This window comes from Lethenteron reissneri, chromosome 60 (genome assembly GCF_015708825.2).
Source record: "Lethenteron reissneri isolate LAM-NWPU_2019-01 chromosome 60, ASM1570882v1, whole genome shotgun sequence".
In the NCBI taxonomy this organism is placed as follows: Eukaryota; Metazoa; Chordata; class Hyperoartia; order Petromyzontiformes; family Petromyzontidae; genus Lethenteron; species Lethenteron reissneri.
In genome coordinates this window covers 1,695,277-1,717,776 of record NC_083838.1, presented here as the reverse complement: position 1 = coordinate 1,717,776, position 22,500 = coordinate 1,695,277, and the positions used below count along the sequence as shown (strand labels likewise).

At 52.6% G+C, this 22,500-nt stretch overlaps 2 protein-coding genes across 6 annotated transcripts in view; both read right to left on the bottom strand.

Annotated features, from left to right (window-relative positions):
* The window catches only part of LOC133357919 (glucose-6-phosphate isomerase-like), a 27,516-nt gene extending 9,666 nt beyond the window's left edge, over positions 1-17,850 (bottom strand). The window contains exons 1-11 of the mRNA XM_061576101.1: positions 17,561-17,850; positions 13,551-13,641; positions 11,309-11,377; positions 9,408-9,527; positions 8,151-8,234; positions 6,332-6,478; positions 3,610-3,681; positions 2,159-2,203; positions 1,337-1,390; positions 558-618; positions 113-156 (exon numbers count right to left, since the gene is read on the bottom strand). Coding sequence (XP_061432085.1) covers positions 113-156; positions 558-618; positions 1,337-1,390; positions 2,159-2,203; positions 3,610-3,681; positions 6,332-6,478; positions 8,151-8,234; positions 9,408-9,527; positions 11,309-11,377; positions 13,551-13,641; positions 17,561-17,688 — 915 coding nt within the window. The 5' untranslated portion in view covers positions 17,689-17,850. The remainder of the gene's footprint in view (positions 1-112; positions 157-557; positions 619-1,336; positions 1,391-2,158; positions 2,204-3,609; positions 3,682-6,331; positions 6,479-8,150; positions 8,235-9,407; positions 9,528-11,308; positions 11,378-13,550; positions 13,642-17,560) is intronic.
* A 2,801-nt stretch (positions 17,851-20,651) lies between these two features.
* The window catches only part of LOC133357953 (mitochondrial ribosome-associated GTPase 2-like), a 16,409-nt gene continuing 14,560 nt past the window's right edge, over positions 20,652-22,500 (bottom strand). For all 5 annotated transcript variants that reach the window (XM_061576163.1, XM_061576162.1, XM_061576161.1 and 2 more), the window contains one exon: positions 20,652-21,373. In XM_061576163.1, the coding sequence (XP_061432147.1) occupies positions 20,958-21,373 (416 nt within the window). In that variant the 3' untranslated portion in view covers positions 20,652-20,957. The remainder of the gene's footprint in view (positions 21,374-22,500) is intronic.

Here is a 22,500-nt window from a genome sequence, read left to right as displayed (position 1 = left end):
TTGTTGTTGTTGTTGTTGTTGTGTTGTTGTTGTGTTGTGATGTGTTGTTGTGTTGTGATGTGTTGTTGTGTTGTTGTTGAGTTGTAGTGGCGACGTGGGTGGCGGCACTCACCAGCCAGTGGGCGCCATCCAGCAGCTTCTCAAAGTTGTCGAAGCCTGTCACGTGGGGGGGGGGGTCACGTGGGGAGTGGGGTGGGGTCACGGGGGGGGCAGGTGGTGAGTGGGGGGGGTCACGGTGGGAGGTCAGGTGGTGAGTGGGGGGGGGGGTCAGGTGGTGAGTGGTGAGGGTCTGGTGAGTTTATGAGTGGTGAGTGGTGAGGGTTAGGTGAGTGGTGAGTGGTGAGTTTATGAGTGGTGAGTGGTGAGAATTAGGTGAGTGGTGAGTGGTGAGGGTTAGGTGAGTGGTGAGTGGTGAGTTTATGAGTGGTGAGTGGTGAGTTTATGAGTGGTGAGTGGTGAGGGTCTGGTGAGTGGTGAGTGGTGAGGGTTAGGTGAGTTTATGAGTGGTGAGTGGTGAGGGTTAGGTGAGTTGGTGAGTGGTTCGTGGTGAGGCTCACCGATGTGCAGGGCGATGGAGAGACCGATGGCTGACCACAGAGAGTATCGCCCGCCCACCCACTGCACAAAGACAAAGGTCCCCCATGTAGCCCACACACGCTGTTGTGGCAAGTGCTGTTAGCGAGCAGCGCCTATGTGGGTGTGGTGTGGCTAAGACCACGCCCGGCCGCCTTTGTCTCTCCCAGTGATGATGTATGATGCACACCACCGCACCAGGCACTCATTTAAGGCCGAGTCAACCTAGGGGAGGCCCAGGACCGGTTCAGATATTCGCCACAGTTATTATCCAGAGACTCACCCAGAGACCCACACAGAGACTCACTGACATACACAGAGACACAGAGACTCACCCAGAGACCCACACAGAGACACACATAGAGACTCACTGACACACACAGAGACACAGAGACTCACACAGAGACTCACACAGAGACCCACACAAAGACTCAATGACACAGACAGAGACCCACAGACTCACCCAGAGACTCACAGACACACACAGAGACCCAGAGAGACACACAGAGACACACACAGAGACACACACAGAGACTCACCCAGAGACTCACAGACACACACAGAGACCTAGAGAGTCACCCAGAGACACACCCAGAGACTCACACAGAGACACACACAGAGACACACACAGAGACACACACAGAGACACACACAGAGACACACTGAACCCACGACCTCCTGCGTAGCAGGCGTGGTAGTCAACATCTCCTAGCCAGCGAGGCGAACCGTGAACCCAAGGCGCTGCGCGTGTGTGCGTACTCACGTCCCAGAACTCAAACATGTTGGCCGTGTCGATCCCGAACGCCTGCACCTTGGGCTGTGTGACAACGAGCGCACACGAAAAGAAGGGCAAGCCGTGGTGTCATGGGGTCCCTCAAGGTCATCGTCTCAAGGTGACCTCGTGATGTCAAGGTCACCTCGTTCGAGTGTCAAGGTGACCTCGTGTCACCTGAGTTCGAGTCTCAAGGTGACCTCGCGTGACCTGAGTTCAAGTGTCAAGGTGACCTCAGGTGACCTGAGTTCAAGTGTCAAGGTGACCTCAGGTGACCTGAGTTCGAGTGTCCAGGTGACCTCGTGTCACCCGAGTTCAAGTGTCAAGGTGACCTCACGTGACCTGAGTTCAAGTGTCAGTGATCTCGTGTGACCTGAGTTCAAGTGTCAAGGTGACCTCACGTGACCTGAGTTCAAGTGTCAAGGTGACCTGAGTTCAAGTGTCAAGGTGACCTCGTCTCACCTGAGTTCAAGTGTCAAGGTGACCTCGTCTCACCTGAGTTCAAGTGTCAAGGTGACCTCGTCTCACCTGAATTCAAGTGTCAAGGTGACCTCGTGTCACCTGAGTTCAAGTGTCAGACGTGGGAGGGTGGGGGCGGGGGTTGGGTCAGGGGTGGGCGGGGGTGGGGGTGAGGTGGGAGGGTGGGGGTGGGGTCAGGGGTGGGGGTATTGGCGGGGTGGGGGCGAGGGTGGGAGGGTGGGGTGGGGGGTCAGGGGTGGGGTAGTGGTGGGGGTGGGGTCAGGGGTGGGGGCGGGGTGGGGTCAGGGGAGGGGGTGGGGGGGTGGGGGTAGTGGGGGTGGGGCTGGCACTCACCCCGTTCGTGGAGAGTGCCACGAAATGCTTGGCGACAGCGGAAGCCTGGAAAGTAAACAGAAGAGACGGTCGGCATAGTTACGGTCGGCGTGGTTACGGGAGACGCGTGGTTACGGTCGGCGTGGTTACGGGAGACGCGTGGTTACGGGAGATGCGTGGTTACGGGAGATGCGTGGTTACGGGAGACGCGTGGTTACGGGAGACGCGTGGTTACGGGAGATGCGTGGTTACGGGAGATGCGTGGTTACGGGAGACGCGTGGTTACGGGAGATGCGTGGTTACGGGAGATGCGTGGTTACGGGAGACGCGTGGTTACGGGAGACGCGTGGTTACGGGAGACGCGTGGTTACGGGAGACGCGTGGTTACGGGAGATGCGTGGTTATGGGAGACGCGTGGTTACGGGAGATGCGTGGTTACGGGAGATGCGTGGTTATGGGAGACGCGTGGTTACGGGAGACGCGTGGTTACGGGAGACGCGTGGTTACGGGAGACGCGTGGTTACGGGAGATGCGTGGTTACGGGAGATGCGTGGTTACGGGCGGCGTAGTTACGGGTGGCGTGGTTACGGGTGGCGTGGTTACGGGTGGCGTGGTTACGGGAGACGCGGTTACGGGAGACGCGGTTACGGGAGACGCGTGGTTACGGGCGGCATGGTAACGGGAGATGCGTGGTTACGGGTGATGTGCGTGTCAAAAACTTCCCACGGAAGCGGATATTACCGAGCTACTTGTGAGATCCCTTTCTACTTCAAGTGACACTCCGGTCCACACAGATCAATCCACGGAAGCGGACAGTGTCGGAGACATCACTGGCAGGAGGTCACGGGACAGACCCAGGTAATGTAAGTTGACCGAGTGATTTATCCGCCCGGCGCTCCACACATTGTTGTGAGCATCGCTCATCAGCCCTCCGTTGTTGTTGGAGGGCGACTGCCTCCAACTGCCCAGTAGCAGCAGCGTTCTTCACGAGCCTCCTCCACAGAGGCCGATCTTGACACCGCTGGTACCAGTCATCAGCAAGTCCACTCAGCTCCACGTCCTCCTGTACCACATCACTCCATCTCTTCTCTAGCCCGTGCCTCGCCCGTTTAGTTGGGTCTATGTGGCCAAACCGAAGCTGCTTTGGCATGCGGTGGCTGGGCACGCAGTGGCTGGGCATGTGGGCTACGTGACCCAGCCAACGCATGGACACACACGGACAGGCACATAGATGCACAGACACACGGACGAACACACGGACAGACACGTGGACAGACACACAGCCACACACGGACACACATAGATACACACAGATGGACACACGGGCAGACACACACAGGCACACACAGACACACATACACATGGACGGACACACACGGACAGACACACGGACAGACACACGGACACACACGTACAGACACACGGACGATCACACGGACAGACACTCAGACACATGGGTGCAGTATTCTCACATCTTTTGCTTTCTCCAGGAACCAGGCTTTTGCCGACTCAGCGTTGGTGATGGTCTCCTGAGTGGTGAACGTCTGCACACGTCCACATCAACATCAACGTCGTCAACATCAACATCGTCGCAACATCGTCAACACCATCGTCATCGTCAACATCACCAACATCGTCAACATCAACATCGTTAACATCAACATCGTAAATATCAATATCATCAACATCATCGCAACATCATCGTCAACATCATAATCGTCAACATCACCAACATCGTCAACATCGTTAACATCAACATCGTAAATATCAATATCATCAACATCATCGCAACATCATCGTCAACATCATAATCGTAAACATCAACATCATCGCAACATAATCGCAACATCATCGTCAACATCGTAAATATTAATATCATCAACATCTTCACATCATCGTCAACATCATCGTCAACATCAACATCATCGCAACATAATCGCAACATCATCGTCAACATCAACATCGTCAACATCAACATCATCGTCAACATCATCGTCGTCGACATCATTGTCAACGTCATCATAAACGTCACCGCCACTACAGACAACACTACACCAACCCACCCCCCACGTCTCGAACATTCACAATGGCCGGGACGCCGGGTAGTTTAGAAGCCTTGATGAAGAGGGTGGCGATGAAGAGGGTGGCGATGAAGAAGGTGGTGATGAAGAGGGTGATGATGAAGAGGGCGGTGTGAGTGGCTCATGATGGACTGCCGTGTACCTTGGAGGCGATGATGAAGAGGGCGGTGATGAAGAGGGCGGTGATGAAGAGGGTGGTAATGAAGAGGGCGGTGATGAAGAGGGTGGTGCGAGTGGCTCACGATGGACTGCCGTGTACCGTGGAGGCGATGATGAAGAGGGTGGTGATGAAGAGGGCGGTGATGAAGAGGGTGATGATGAAGAGGGCGGTGCGAGTGGCTCACGATGGACTGCCGTGTACCGTGGAGGCGATGATGAAGAGGGTGGTGATGAAGAGGGCGGTGATGAAGAGGGTGATGATGAAGAGGGTGATGATGAAGAGGGCGATGATGAAGAGGGTGATGATGAAGAGGGCGGTGATGAAGAGGGTGATGATGAAGAGGGCGATGATGAAGAGGGTGATGATGAAGAGGGTGGTGATGAAGAGGGCGATGATGAAGAGGGTGGTGATGAAGAGGGCGGTGCGAGTGGCTCACGATGGACTGCCGTGTACCTTGGAGGCGATGATGAAGAGGGTGGTGATGAAGAGGGCGGTGATGAAGAGGGTGGTGATGATGAGGGTGGTGATGAAGAGGGTGGTGATGAAGAGGGCGGTGATGAAGAGGGCGGTGATGAAGAGGGTGGTGATGAAGAGGGTGGTGATGAAGAGGGCGGTGCAAGTGGCTCACGATGGACTGCCGTGTACCTTGGAGGCGATGATGAAGAGGGCGGTGATGAAGAGGGTGATGATGAAGAGGGTGGTGATGAAGAGGGTGATGATGAAGAGGGTGATGATGAAGAGGGTGGTGATGAAGAGGGCGGTGATGAAGAGGGTGGTGATGAAGAGGGCGGTGATGAAGAGGGTGGTGATGATGAGGGTGGTGATGAAGAGGGTGGTGATGAAGAGGGTGATGATGAAGAGGGTGATGATGAAGAGGGTGATGATGAAGAGGGTGATGATGAAGAGGGCAGTGCAAGTGGCTCACGATGGACTGCCGTGTACCTTGGAGGCGATGATGAAGAGGGTGGTGATGAAGAGGGCGGTGATGAAGAGGGCGGTGATGAAGAGGGTGATGATGAAGAGGGCGGTGATGAAGAGGGCGGTGCGAGTGGCTCACGATGGACTGCCGTGTACCGTGGAGGCGATGATGAAGAGGGTGGTGATGAAGAGGGTGGTGATGAAGAGGGTGGTGATGAAGAGGGTGATGATGAAGAGGGTGATGATGAAGAGGGTGGTGATGAAGAGGGCGGTGATGAAGAGGGTGGTGATGAAGAGGGTGATGATGAAGAGGGCGGTGATGAAGAGGGCGGTGCGAGTGGCTCACGATGGACTGCCGTGTACCTTGGAGGCGATGATGAAGAGGGTGGTGATGAAGAGGGTGATGATGAAGAGGGTGGTGATGAAGAGGGTGGTGATGAAGAGGGCGGTGATGAAGAGGGCGGTGATGAAGAGGGTGATGATGAAGAGGGTGATGATGAAGAGGGTGGTGATGAAGAGGGCGGTGATGAAGAGGGCGGTGATGAAGAGGGTGGTGATGAAGAGGGTGGTGATGAAGAGGGCGGTGATGAAGAGGGTGGTGATGAAGAGGGCGGTGATGAAGAGGGCGGTGATGAAGAGGGTGGTGATGAAGAGGGTGATGATGAAGAGGGCGGTGATGAAGAGGGTGATGATGAAGAGGGTGATGATGAAGAGGGTGGTGATGAAGAGGGCGGTGATGAAGAGGGCGGTGATGAAGAGGGTGGTGATGAAGAGGGTGGTGATGAAGAGGGTGGTGATGAAGAGGGCGGTGATGAAGAGGGTGGTGATGAAGAGGGTGGTGATGAAGAGGGTGATGATGAAGAGGGCGGTGATGAAGAGGGTGATGATGAAGAGGGCGATGATGAAGAGGGTGATGATGAAGAGGGTGATGATGAAGAGGGCGGTGATGAAGAGGGCGGTGATGAAGAGGGCGGTGATGAAGAGGGTGGTGATGAAGAGGGCGGTGCGAGTGGCTCACGATGGACTGCCGTGTACCTTGGAGGCGATGATGAAGAGGGTGGTGTCGGGCTGCAGGCTGGCCAGCGTCTTGGCTAGGTGCGTGCCGTCGATGTTGGAGATGAACGAGACGCTGGGACCCCCCACGGAGTACGGCTTCAGGGCCTCCGTCACCATCAGGGGGCCCTGCGCACGTGGCCGCAGAGGTAAAGGTAAAGGCGCCACCCCCTCCGTGCCCGTGTAGCCCACGCGGGCCGCTGGGGCAAGTGCTGCCGGGGCAAGTGCTTACGAAGCGGAGTGGTGTGGCCGGATGATGATGATGATGATGTGTGGGTTTCGATTTAAAGCTTTCGTGACTGCAGGGATTCATATTCTTGGTTCTTTCGGTAAAGTCACGTAGAAGGGAAATAATAAAATAATACAAATATTAAACAATACAATTCTCGATTTAAAGCTTTCGTGACTCAAGGGATTCATCTTCTTGGTTCTTTCGGTAAAGTCACGTAGAAGGGAAGTAATAAAATAATAAAAATAAAACATAATATTATTTTATTACTTCCCTTCTACGTGACTTTACCGAAAGAACCAAGAAGAAAAAATAAAATTCTCACGACGTTTCCACTGCAACACAAGCAATCATCATCAGGTGTGAAATCCACAACAAAATTTTTTTTTTAAAGTGGCGTTTTTTAAATCCTTTATATTAAGTTCGCGTGCTTGCTTGCGTGCTTACGACCGTGCAAATCTTTCGGTCGTTTTTTAAACCACTTCCCGTGATCCAATCGAGCTGACATTTTGCACACAGACTCGTTGTGCGTGACAATTTATTTTCGTGAAATTTTTGTTCCATAACTTTACACTTTTTAGGAAAAAAAATTATATTTAATAACCAATTGCTTAATGGTGGCAGGCAATGATCTGACCCATAGGTGGCAGCCATCTCAAGCCAGAGGACGAGAGGACTCTAGCCGCCACGCATATAAAGGATTTATAGTGAAAAACTTTGTTTTTACGGGTTAAGTTTTTTCTCTCAAATTTCCTTGCTGTGGATTTCACACCTGATGATGATTGCTTGATGATCTTGATGCTGATAAGTGTGATGATGATGCTGATGATGATGATGAGTGTCATGATGCTGCTGCTGCTGATGATGATGATGATTATAATGAGTGTGATGATGATGCTGATGATGATGATTATAATGAGTGTGATGATCTTGATGCTGATAAGTGTGATGATGATGATGCTGATGATGATGAATGTAATGCTGTTGCTGCTGCTGATGATTATAATGAGTGTGATGATGATGATGCTGATAAGTGTGATGATGATGATGATGAGTGTCATGATGCTGCTGCTGATGATGATGATTATAATGAGTGTGATGATGATGCTGATGTTGATGCTGCTGCTGCTGCTGATGATGATGATGATGATTATAATGAGTGTGATGATGATGCTGATAAGTGTGATGATGATGAGTGTGATGATTATGCTGCTGATGATGATGATTATAATGAGTGTGATGATGATGCTGATGTTGATGCTGCTGCTGCTGATGATGATGATGATTATAATGAGTGTGATGATGATGCTGATAAGTGTGATGATGATGAGTGTCATGATGCTGCTGCTGCTGATGATGATGATGATTATAATGAGTGTGATGATTATGCTGCTGCCGATGATGATGCTGATGGAAATGAGTGTGATTATCTTGATGCTGATAAGTGTGATGATGATGATGATGAGTGTCATGATGCTGCTGCTGCTGCTGCTGATGATGATGATGATGATTATAATGAATGTTATTCTGCTGCCGATGATGCTGATGAGTGTGTGGAGTGGCGAAACTCACCAGATCCGACCCTCCGATGCCAATGTTCACCACGTGAGTCATGGGCTTCCCCGTGTAGCCCAGCCACTCGCCGGAGCGCACGCGCTGCACAAAGACAAAGGTCCCCCGTGTAGCCTCGACCGACTGCTGCGGGCAAGTGCTGTTAGCAAAATTCTTTCGCACCGTACGTAGCCAACAACAACAACAGCAACCTAAACACACAAAGCAGTTGCGAAGCAATGAGTTCGTCGATGTAGATGGCGATTTGAGAGTGTACGGGTCCTGTGGCTTCCTGATATCGGAAGGAAGAGCGCGTTCCAGACGGCCACGGAAGCGAATCCCAAAGCGCCGCGGGGTTGTGTGTGTGTGTACATGTGTGTACGTGTGTGTACGTGTGTACGTGTGTGTGTGTATATGTGTACGTGTGTGTGTACATGTGTGTTCACGTGTGTACGTCTGTGTGTGTACATGTGTCTACGTGTGTGTGTGTTCACGTGGGTGTACATGTGTGTGTGTGTGTACGTGTGTGTGTACGTGTGTGTATACATGTGTTTACGTGTGTGTGTTTACGTGTGTGTGTGTGTGTACTTGTGTCATCGCGGTCATCTCGGTCAGTCGACCCGTGGCACCTGCTGGGTCTGCCCCGTAACCTCCTGCCAGCGGGCGTTCGACACTTCACGTGGCCTCAAGGTGCACATGGCCTGGCACAAGCGTCGTGGTGACGTCACCGCCACTTAGTGGCGAATGGCGGTTGTTGTTGTTGGTTTACATGTGTGTGTGTACGTATGTGTGTGTGTACGCGTGTGTGTGTACACGTGTGTGTGTACGCGTGTGTGTGTACGCGTGTGTGTGTGTACACGTGTGTGTGTGTACGTGTGTGTACACGTGTGTACACGTGTGTACCTGTGTACGTGTGTGTATGTACGTATGTGTATGTACGTATGTGTGTGTAAACGTGTGTGCGTACCTGTGTACGTGTGTGTACATGCGCGTGTGTGTACGTGTGTGTGTGTACACGTGTGTGCCTGTGTACGTGTGTGTGTACGTGTGTGTGTGTACGTGTGCGTGTGTGTACGTGTGCACCTGTGTACGTGTGTACGCGTGTGTGTGTACACGTGTGTGTGTACGCATGTGTACCTGTGTACGTGTGTGTGTACGCGTGCGTGTGTGTACACGTGTGCCGTGCCGGCCTTCATAGGCGCTGCTGCTAAACAGCACTTGCCCCAACAGTCCGTCAAGGCTACACGGGGCATCTTTGCCTTCTGTGTGTGTACCCACGTGACAGAAGGCCTTCATCTTCTCGAGCACGGCCTTCACTCCGGGCATCACGTCTTTCCCCTCCAGCATCAGCGGCTTCCCCGAGCGGTTCCTCAGCGCCACGTGCAGAACTGCACGGTGCTGTGCACGCACACACCAAAGACAAAGGTGCCGTCCAATGTGTAGCCTTCAAGACTGCTGGGGCAAGTCGCAGGCCGTCGATAATTGCAACCAGCTTCATCAGGCGACAGACAGATTGGGCGTGAATGTTGTGGCTTGGCTCTCCAACACACAACCGGTGTGCTGTACTGATATACTACACTCTACACTACACTATACACTACATTATACACTACTATACACTACACTACTATACACTACACTTATACACTGCACTATACACTACTATACACAATACACTACACTATACACTACGCTACTATACACTACTATACACTATACTACTATACACTACACTACTATACAATACACTACTATACACTACTATACATTACACTATACACTACACTACTATACACTATACTATACACTGCACTATACACTACACACTACAATACACTACACTATACACTACACTATACACTACTATACACAATACACTACACTACTATACACTACACTACTATATACTACTATACACAATACACTACACTATACACTACACTACTATACACTACACTACTATACACTACACTACACCATACACTACAATACACTACACAATACACTACACTATACACTACTATACACTACACTACACACTAGTGCTGTACTAGTAACGAATTGGCACGTTCTGTCTACGTGACAACCCTCACTAGTTGGCTGTCGGGTGGTGGCGGGTTTAACGACACAACATTTATACATTCACGCAATCTCACCCAAACAAGCCTCTATCACGGTCCTTAAGAACTGATCTCCAACTGCTCAGCTACCCCAGGACCTACAGGTCGCGCTCTCTTGCCGATCCGTGCTTCTGTTAGCGTGGCACCCACAAGGCGCGGAAAACCCATCTCTTTAAACTGAGCCGCAATTTTACATTTTAATCATTCTTATTTATGGCCCAGTCGACCTAGGGATGGATCAGGTCCGGTCTCAGATAATCTTCACCGGTGCATGAGGAGATCTCGAAACAAACCCAGCAGGTGCCATGGGTTGGCCGACTGAGATGACCGGTAGATGCACCACCAACTGTGTACCTCCTACTGTGCCAACTCACTGCGTTTTAACCGCCCGGCGCTTCGCTCGTTGTTGTGAGCTGTCGCTCCTCCGCCCTCCGCTGTTGCTGGAGGGCGACTGCCTCCAAATCCCTGGCAACATCGTTCTTTTCTAGAAGCGACGTGGCCACAAATGATAGCTCAACGAAGTGGCTCGTCGCGTGGAAATGTATCGCAGCCAAATACTGATTTTTAATGTGGAGGGAAAGACCCAGGAGGATCCGGAGAAAAATCCACGTGACCACGGGGAGAGAGACACGCAAACTCCAAATATACAGCAGCAGGCGTCAGGGTCGGGATCGAACCCACGACCTCCTGTACACCAGGCGAGGTAGTTAACATCTCCTAGCCACCATGATGATGATGAGAGAGAGACACGCAAACTCCAAATATACAGCAGGCGTCATGGTCGGGATCGAACCCACGACCTCCTGTACACCAGGCGAGGTAGTCAACATCTAGCCACCGTGATGATGATGAGAGAGACGCAAACTCCAAATATACAGCAGCAGGCGTCAGGGTCGGGATCGAACCCACGACCTCCTGTACACCAGGCGAGGTAGTCAACATCTCCTAGCCATCGTGGCGCTCAAAGCGGTGCTCGTTTTCACGGCTACGCAATCACCAGCGGCAAGTGTTGCCAACACCGTCCCGGGCAGTTTGGCCCGGACGCCGCTCATCCCTCACCTCGGTGAAGTTGATTTTCTCGCCAGAGAACATTTGTTCTCGGGCCTTCTCCACCCCACGTGCCTTTGCCTGGTGAGGTGAGGGGGGGGGGGGGACACGGGGGAGAGGGGGTGAGAGGGTAACAAGAGAGAGAATGAGTGAGTGAGTGAATGAATGGGTGAATTAATGAGCGAATGAATGGGTGAAAGAATTGGTGAATGAATGAGTGAATTAATAGGTGAATGAATGAGTGAATGAATGAGTGCATGAATGGGTGAAAGAATTGAGGAATTAATGAGTGAATGAATGAGTGAATGAATTGGTGAATGAATGGGTGAATGAGTGAATGAATGAGTGAATGGATGGGTGAATTAATGAGCGAATGAATGGGTGAAAAAATGAGCGAATGAATGGGTGAATAAATGGGTGAAAGAATTGGCGAATGAATTAGTGAATGAATAGGTGAATGAATGAGTGAATGAATGGGTGAATGAGTGAATGAATGGGTGAATGAGTGAATGGATGGGTGAATTGATGGGTGAATGAATGGGTGAATGAATGGGTGAATGAGTGAATAAATGGGTGATTGAATGGGTGAATGAGTGAATAAATGGGTGATTGAATGGGTGAATGAGTTCGTGAATGAGTGAATGGATGGGTGAATGAATGGGTGAATGAGTGAATGAATGGGTGAATGAGTGAATGAATGGGTGAATGAGTGAATAAATGGGTGATTGAATGGGTGATTGAATGGGTGAATGAGTTCGTGAATGAGTGAATGGATGGCTGAATGAATGGGTGAATGAGTGAATGAATGGGTGAATGAGTGAATGAGTGAATGAATGGGTGAATGAGTGAATAAATGGGTGATTGAATGGGTGATTGAATGGGTGAATGAGTTCGTGAATGAGTGAATGGATGGGTGAATTAATGGGTGAATGAGTGAATGGATGGGTGAATGAGTGAATGAATGGGTGAATGAATGAGTGAACGAGTGCGAGCAGCTGGGGGGCGAGTGCCGTTCGCGAGGGGCAGCGTCTACCAAGGGCGGCTGGCACGGCACACGAAGGGCAGGGGGTGGGGGCAGCACCACGTGCCCCCCCTCACACCCCCCCCCCCCCCCCCCCCCCCCGGGGCCGAATTTCCACAGTTCCATTCACGTGAATCAAACATTGGCAATAGGCCGTGCCAGGTGGTGGCGGGTTTAACGGCATGTGTATTTATGCCAAGGCCATAGCCATGGAGTCAACATTGGGGGGGGCAAATCTTCCAGGGGGTCTAGGCCCCCCCTCCCCCCCAGAAAAAAAACATCGAATTTTAAAAACGAATTTCCTGCCTAAAATATTTAAAAATGCACTAACACATAGGATGGACTTTACATTTTTTTTTTACAATAATGTCTAATAGTGTATTGTAATACATTGCTCTGTTTTTTTTACCTTTTCTTGTTTCATTGTATGTAATGGCAGAGATTAGGGATTAATACAGTACAACCATAACCACAATCATATAAACAGAAATCTATTTTATAGCAATATATTGTGGGGAACATTTGGAGCATATTTGAATATTATTTATTATAATTACGGCATTGATTTATGCGATCTAACCCCCAACTAACAAAAACAAGCCCCTGTACTATGGTAGAGGAGTGCGAGTTGCAATTATAATCGATCCTTGTCAATAAACACTACACCCCGCGCCACCTATGAAGGCAACCGGCACTGTGGCACACGAGGGGGTGGGTGGCCAGCACCACGCCCGGCCGCCTTTGTCTCCCCAGTGGCGATGTTTACACACCGCACCAGGTACTCATTTGAGGCCGAGTTGGTGCGGTGACCAATTGACCCAAAGACTGGCTGAGCTGCCCGCAGGCTGACTGGCTGATGGACAAGCTAATGGACTGACTGATGGACTGACTGATGGACTGGCTGATGGACAAGCTAATGGACTGACTGATGGACTGACTGATGGACTGACTGATGAACCGGCTGATGGACTGACTGATGGACTGACTGATGGACGGGCTCATGGCCTGGATGATAGACTGACTGATGGACTGACTGATGGACTGGATGATGGACTGGCTGATGGACTGACTGATGGACTGAATGATGGAGTGACTGATGGACCAGCTGATGGACTGACTGATGGACCAGCTGATGGACTGGTTGATGGACTGGTTGATGGAGTGACTGATGGACCAGCTGATGGACTGCACGGCAGTGCAGTGTCTCTCTGCAGGTGTTGGCGGTGTCCTCACCATGTCCACGAGCATCTTCATCACCTCTTCATTGATGAGGTTCTTAGAGTAGTCAAAGAGGAGCTCCCCATCCTCGGTCTTCAGCACCGTGCTACACAAAGACAAAGGTCGCCCGGGTAGCCTTGAGCAGACTGTTGGGGCAAGAGCCGTTCGCGAGCGGCCCCTACGAAGGCCGGAACGGCGCACGCTGTGAGAGGCGGTGTGGCCAGAGCCGGGTCCCGGCCGCCCCAGTGGTGACGCTTTCAACACACCGCGCCAGGGACTCATTTATGGCCGAGTCGACCTGGGGGAGGCCCAGAACATGCTTCAGATTTTCATCACTGATGTTGGCCGTGAGCGGGAATCTTACTCGGGTTCATAGCGTAGCGTGCTAACCGCTATACCACCGCTCCCCACACACCGACACCCATAGAGACACATACAGACACACACACCCACACAGACACACACACAGACACACCCAGACACACACACAGACACACACACCCACACAGACACACACACAGACACACCCAGACACACACACAGACACACACACCCACACAGACACACACACAGACACACCCAGACACACACACAGACACACACACCCACACAGACACACACACAGACACACCCAGACACACACACAGACACACACACCCACACAGACACACACCCACACAGATACACCCAGACACACACACACAGACACACACACCCACACAGACACACACAGACAGACACACACAGACACACACCCACACAGACACACCCACACAGACAGACACACCCACACAGACACACCCACGCAGACACACACCCACACAGATACACCCAGACAGACACACACAGACACACACCCACACAGACACACCCAGACAGACACGCACACCCCAGACACCCTTACATAGGCACTGAGCGCAGTTTCAAGTGTCTGCCCCTCCTATATATACACACACACACATATACACACACACACACGATATTATATTATAATTGTCAGGGTCACCAACCCTACACTCGGTCAGAAATAGCCGCGTTAATAATTAAATAACTCGCCCAAAGGTTGGGCACCCAAATTAGCCGGACCCCTAAGTCAGCAAGTCTCACCAGCGGGTCTCGGGTTCCAGCAGACAGCACGCAGGCAGATAAAAAACACAGCCTGCTACAGCCTGCAACAGCCTGCTACAACTTGCAACAGGCTGCTACAGCCTGCGACAGCCTGCGACAGCCTGGAACAGCTTGCAACAGGCTGCTACAGCCTGCCACAGCCTGGAACAGCTTGCAACAGGCTGCTACAGCCTGCAACAGCTTGCAACAGGCTGCTACAGCCTGCGACAGCCTGCGACAGTCTGGGGCAGCTTGCAACAGGCTGCTACAGCCTGCGACAGCTTGCAACAGCCTGCGACAGCCTGCTACAGCCTGTGACATCTTGCAACAGCCTGCTACAGCCTGCAACAGCCTGCTACAGCCTGCTACAGCCTGCTACAGCTTGCAACAGGCTGCTACAGCCTGCTAGTGCCTGCTACAGGCTGCTACAGTCTGCTACAGGCTGCTAGTGCCTGCTACAGCCTGCAACAGCTTGCAACAGTCTGAAACAGCCTGATACAGCCTACGACAGTCTGCGACAGCCTACGACAGTCTGTGACAGCCTGCTACAGCCTGCTAGTGCCTGCTACAGCCTGCTACAGCTTGCAACAGCCTGCTACAGCCTACGACAGTCTGCGACAGCCTACGACAGTCTGTGACAGCCTGCTACAGCCTGCTAGTGCCTGCTACAGGCTGCTACAGTCTGCTACAGGCTGCTAGTGCCTGCTACAGCCTGCAACAGCTTGCAACAGCCTGATACAGCCTGATACAGCCTGCTACAGCCTGCAAAAGCCTGCTACAGCCTGCAACAGCCTGCTACAGCCTGCGACAGCCTGCGACAGCCTGCTAACAGCCTGCAACAAGCTACTACACCCTGCAACAGCTTGCAACAGGCTGCTACAGCCTGCTACAGGCTGCTACAGGCTGCTACAGCCTGCTACAGGTTGCTACAGCCTGGAACAGCTTTCAACAGGCTGCTACAGCCTGTTTCAGCCTGATACAGCCTGCTACAGCCTGCTAGTGCCTGCTACAGCCTGCAACAGCTTGCAACAGTCTGAAACAGCCTGCTACAGCCTGATACAGCCTGCTACAGCCTGTAGCAGCTTGCTACAGCCTGCTACAGCCTGCTACAGGCTGCGAGAGGGGCAAGCGCCGTTCGCAAAGTGCCGAGCGGCACCTGCGACGGACGGCGCTACGACACACGAGGGGTGGGTGGCAGCACCACGCCCGGCCGCCTTTGTCTCCCCAGTGGCGATGTTGTTTACACGTGGGGGCAGGTTACTCGTTTTGAGGCTGAGACGACCTCGGGGAAACCCAGGACCGGTTCAGATAATCGTCGCTCACAGATGTTGCACGCGCACACACGCAGATGTTGCACACACAGCACACACACACACACAGATGTTGCACACAGACATTGCACACACGCAGACACACACACAGCACACACACACACAGATGTTGCACACGCACACACGCAGATGTTGTACGCACACACACACACGCAGACACACACACAGCACACACACACACACAGATGTTGCACACGTACACACGCAGATGTTGCACACACGCACACACACGCAGACACACACAGCACACACACACAGATGTTGCACACGCACACACGCAGATGTTGCACACACACACAGACATTGCACACACACACATTACACACACAGACACTGCACACACACACAGACATTACACACACACATTGCTTGCACACACACACACTACACATCAACATACTGCATGCACACACAAATCAACACACACACATACATTACACACACACACATTGCACGCACACACACATCAACACACCGCACACAGACATTGCATGCGCACCGATACACACACACACACTGCACACAGACACTGCACATACACACACATTGCATGCACACAAACACAGCACTGCTGCTGCTGCTACTTCTGCTGCTACTTCTGCTGCTACTGCTGCTACTGCTGCTGCTACTGCTGCTACTTCTGCTGCTGCTGCTACTGCTACTACTGCTGCTACTGCTGTTGCTACTGCTGCTGCTACTACTGCTGCTGCTGCTGCTACTACTGCTGCTACTGTTGCTGCTGCTACTGCTGCTGCTACTACGACTGCTGCTGCTGCTGCTACTACTGCTGCTACTGCTACTACGACTGCTGCTGCTGCTACTACTGCTACTGCTGCTACTGCTGTTGCTACTGCTGCTGCTACTACTCCTACTGCTGCTGCTACTGCTGCTGCTACTACTGCTGCTGCTGTTGCTACTGCTGCTGCTACTACTCCTACTGCTGCTACTACTGCTGCTGCTACTGCTGCTGCAACTGCTACTACTGCTGCTGCTGCTACTGCTGCTACTACTGCTGCTGCTACTACTGCTGCTGCTACTACTGCTGCTACTGCTGCTGCTACTACTGCTGCTGCTCCTACTGCTGCTACTGCTGCTGCTGCTACTACTGCTGCTACTGCTGCTACTACTGCTGCTACTACGACTGCTGCTGCTACTACTGCTGCTACTGCTGCTGCTACTGCTACTACTGCTGCTACTACTACTGCTGCTACTGCTGTTGCTACTACTGCTGCTACTGCTACTACTGCTGCTACTGCTGCTGCTACTACTGCTGCTACTACTACTACTGCTGCTACTACTGCTGCTACTGCTGCTGCTACTACTGCTGCTACTGCTGCTGCTACTACTGCTGCTGCTACTGCTGCTACGACTGCTGCTACTGCTGCTGCTACTGCTACTACTGCTGCTGCTACTACTGCTGCTGCTACTGCTGCTGCTACTGCTGCAGCTACTGCTGCTACTGCTACTACTGCTGCTGCTACTGCTGCTGCTACTGCTGCTGCTACTGCTGCTGCTACTGCTGCTGCTACTGCTGCTGCTACTGCTGCTGCTACTGCTGCTGCTACTGCTGCTGCTACTGCTGCTCACCTGAACTTGTCGAAGCGCTTCGGGTCATCGTGGAAGAGCGTGCGCATGTGCAGGGCGGAGGCGTTTGCCGCGTGCCACTCGCAGAGCTTCTTGAAGGTCGGCTCGGCGCTCAGGGCTGGGAGGACCATCGTGGTGGTGGTGGTGGTGGTCGTGGTGGTGGTGGTTGTTGTTGGTAGTCGTGGGCTCCTTGAGACGTCTCCCTTGCCCCGGGGGGGTGCGGTGGGGTGAGCTGGATTTCGAGCCTCCCGGAATCACCTCCTTGAGAGAGTCTCGGTTCAGGACATCTGGCACTGGGGTCATCCGCCGAGAAGCTTTTTATAGCCGCGGAGAGCGGCGGCCGGGAGGGGAGGGGAGCGGGGGGTGGGAGTGGCGTTGAAATATTTGGGGCCAGACATTGCTGACGGGGAGCGATGGATCAGCGTTCACAGTTGCCAGTTCAGTCCCGAACAAGCAGACTAAAGCCTAAGAGAAGCTTTCGTGACTGCAGGGATTCATCTTCTTGGTTCTTTCGGTAAAGTCACGTAGAATGGAAATAATAAAATAATAAACATAATACAATAATTCTCACGACGTTTCGGCCACAACGCAAGTATCCGTCCTCAGGTGGAGAACAGGTCTGTCGAGGAGACAGCGTCTGAATGAAAAGCCCCAGGCTTGGAGCGACTATTTAAGCTGGGATGGAGGGGGGAAGAGCGCCTTGACAAAAGAATTTGCATATCAAGAGGAATTTAGCATATTTATGGCATTATTCTTTGGTTCTTTCGGTAAAGTCACGTATAAAGATAAAATAATAAATTAAATAATAGCATACTACGACGTTTCGATTGCAACGCAAGCAATCATCATCAGGTATAAAAGAAATAGCAACAAAAATCTAACCAGAAAACTATAGACAGACATATAAGCAGACAGATATCATAAAGATACACACAGAGAGAGAGGACACGTATCGGCACAAAAACAAAAACGCTATTATTTAATTTATTATTTTATCTTCATACGTGACTTTACCGAAAGAACCAAAGAATAATTCCTGCAGTCACGAAAGCTCCAAAATTAAGATATTTATGGGACTAAAGCAGACTAAAGCCTATGAGAAGCTTCGGGGGAAGAGCCCCCAAAATCCTTGCCGACGTCGCCAAAAGCCGAAAGGGAACCACCCCAAGATCACATCGCAGTGGGACCAGCAGCCCTCCGAATCCTCCGAATCAATGTCATCCAGAGGTCCCAAACGGGTTTTGATTCTTTACCCGTACCCGGCCGCACCAGGGTCGCAAACGGGTACCCGTACCTGTACCCAGCCGGGTACGGGTAGCCGGGTATCGGGTAGCGTACGGGTACTCGGTTGCGACCTCTGATGTCATCCAAGCGGAGGTATTGTGGTCTATGCAAACATGACTCCTTGTAAATAAGGTGTCAGTTTTGTTGCCAAATAGAAGGGTAAAAAAACATTTATCAATGCTTAAGTCGTCGCTGCCCAACGCTCCACTGCAGGAAACCTCCACACTGGTGATGGAAGAGGCCGGGCCGCTACCGCGGACACGCCAAGCGAGGCCGGGCCACCTACGTCCGAACCGACAGCACCACAAGTCACCTGGTGAACAGCCACCTCCTCAAGACACCCTGTGTGAGCTGGGAACAGCATGCCCTGCCCACACCCTCCCACACCCATCATCTACGTCGGGGGCTAACAGCTCGGGCTGAACGATTTGGGGGAAATATCGAATTGTGATTTTACTGACAGATGTTGCGATTGCGAATTGATTTGCGATAAAAAATAGAAGTCAAGCTTCAGTTCAATATTCACTGTGTAATAGATTTAGAACATGTGATGGAGCATTGCCACGTGATGCCATCAAAATATGAACTGCTCTATATATTCTAATGCAAAGACGAGAACTTAAAAGATAAGAATTGCTTCCAACGTGTATTTATAAAAATGTTTGTATTTAAAAAAAATTTTACCTACGTGACTTTACCGAAAAAACCAAAGAGTATAAATAGAACAATCAAACATATAACAATTGTTAATTTAAAGAAATAAAGTTAAAATTATAAAAAAAATATAAAAAATTCCAATAAGTAATGGGACTTTTCAAATCGCAAAAAATCGCAGCCTTTGCGTTTTTCGAATCGCATTGTTTCAAATTGTCATTTCGATTTGAAACCGACTAATCGTTCAGCCCTACTGACAGCCACCACTGAGACTTGGGTTTACCCAGCGCAAGACAGCGACGGACAAGCACCTGCAGACTGGGCACCGAGAAACGCGGCCCAAACAACAACGAGAGACATTCCATTCGGCCGGATGGCACAGGGCTACTGACTCACTTGACCTGCGCTGGGTCAGCGGTCTCAATGGAAGGCCCCGTTCCCAGTGCCGGATGAAGTTGGTGCGGGGCCTGTCACATGATGTTATAAAGGGGACCTACATTATGAAAACACGTAAATATTAAAACGCACAAAATGTTTAATTGCATAGTACAGTACAGGTTTTACTGTAATTGTATTTTTTTATTTGCTATACAACCAGGTAATGACAAATCGCTAACCTTAAACATCCAGTCGTTCATAAAAGTCGAAGGCGGTATAGTACTATGGTAATACAGAAAGTGCGGAATCACTGAACCGCTCAAAAGCATTTAGCGCTGGGCCCTCGAAAGTGCGGGGTCCGTAGCTACTACACATGTGTAGCTACTACACGTGTGTAGCTACTACACGTGTAGCTACTACACGTGTAGCTACTACACGTGTTGTAGCTACTACACGTGTGTAGCTGCTACACGTGTAGCTGCTACACGTGTGTAGCTGCTACACGTGTAGCTACTACACGTGTAGCTACTACACGTGTTGTAGCTACTACACGTGTAGGGGGGGGGGTCCATCACACGGTGCAAGGCGATCGCGTCAGCAACATAGCCGCACGTGGTATGCGCGCGTGTGTGTGTGTAGCGCGTGCGTAGGTGCGTGTGTATATGCATGTCGGTGTGCGTGCGTGTGTAGGTGTGTAGGTGTGCGTGTGTATGTGTGTAGCGCGTGCGTTTTGGTGCGTGCTCGCGTGCATAGGTGCGTGTGTATGTGTGTGTGTGTAGGTGTGCGTGCGTAGGTGTGCATGCGTAGGTGTGCGTGCGTAGGTGTGCGTGCGTAGGTGTGCGTGCGTAGGTGTGCGTGCGTAGGTGTGCGTGCGGCGTGTAGTAAACATCGGCACTGGGGAGACAAAGGCGACCGGGGCGTGGTGCTGACCACCCACCCCCCTCGCGTGCCACAGTGCCGACCTTCACAGCTGCTACTCGCTAACAGCACTTGCCCCTACAGCCTGTTACAGCTACACGGGGGTGGTGGGGGTGGGGGGGTGGGTGTCGTCATGTCCACGCGGCGTGCCCACCCACCCCTGCCGCTACTCCTCCTTCTCCTCCGCGCCGTCAAACTCCCGCCTCAGCAGCGCCGCCAGGCTCCCCACGTTCTCGCCGGTCTTCGCCGACACGCCGAGGACGACCACGGCGGCGGCTTCCGTTCCTACGCCACCGCCCTCCTCCGCCGCCGCCGCCAGCTCGTCGCGTAGCCGCGCCAGCGCCTCCCGTGCCCCCGGCAGGTCGAGCTTGGCGCCTACGACGGCGTGCGGCGCCAGCGCCAGCCAGGGGTCGTGGAGGAGCAGCTCGCGCCGCAGCTCGGAGAGGCGGCGGGCGGGGGCGGCGGCGCCGCACAGGTCCACGACGTAGAGCAGCGCGCGGCAACGCTCCACGTGGCGCAGGAAGGAGAGGCCCAGGCCGCGTCCCGCGTGCGCACCCACCACGATGCCGGGGATGTCGGCCACTGTGGGTGGGGGGGGTGGTGGGGGTGGTGGTGGTGGTGGTGGTGGTGGGGGTGGTGGTGGTGGTGGGGGTGGTGGTGGTGGTGGGGGTGGTGGTGGTGGTGGGGGTGGTGGGGGTGGTGGTGGTGGGGGTGGTGGGGGTGGTGGGGGTGGTGGTGGTGGTGGGGGTGGTGGGGGTGGTGGTGTGGCCAGGGGTGGGGGTGGTGGTGGTGGTGGTGGGGGTGGTGGGGGTGGTGGCGGTGGTGGTGGTGGTGTTGGTGTGGACGGGGGTGGTGGTGGGGAGGGAGAGAGAGGTTGGCGGTTGTGAGAAATATTCCGCGCGTTTTTAACGCTGTAGTAATCGTGCAATGCTATAATGTAAACATGGTAAACTCGGGGGGTTTATTTTTCTACAAGAAAGCAATCGCACAAGGGATCAAAGTGCTTTACAGGTGGTGGTAGAGGTGGTGCTGGTGGAGGTGGTGGTGGAGGTGGTGGTGGAGGTGATGATGGTGGTGGAGCTGGTGGTGGTAGTGGTGGAGGTGTTGGTGGTGGAGGTGGTGGTGGAGGTGATGATGGTGGTGGCGGCGGTGGTGGTTGTGGTAGAGGTGGTTATGGTGGTGGAAGCGGTGGTGGTGGTGTCCGGCAAAACAACCCCCTACCAACTCGTGGTGCCGGACGGCAACGCTGTGGTGGGCAGCAGTGCCATGGGGGGAGGGCCAATTTTGATTGGCCTCTCCCTTCATGGCGTTTGTAGCCACCACAGCGGCCAAACGGGGGCTCTGGACGGGTGCGAGGGGCTGGTAACCCCTCCACCTTCAATTAACTACCACTAAACTACGATGTAAAAAACTTATTAAGCTTGTGCCGGAGACGCCGGGAGGGACAGGCGTCTATGACGTCTCCTGGCCAAACCCCAATTGGCGGAGCCACGAGACTGAATCCTTACCCTCGGGGCTCCTCCAGAAACAACGAAAAGCCACTACAGATGGCCACGCTCACTGCGGAGGAGAGGCTGCCACTCCTCTGTCGGGAGCTGGACCGGTACCCGCCTGGATCTTTGTGGTATTCTGGAGGTCTGGTGGACTGGCTCTGGCTCCTGCCACCATGAGGGGTGGACAGTCCTCTACTCGGGGCAGGAGAATGCCAA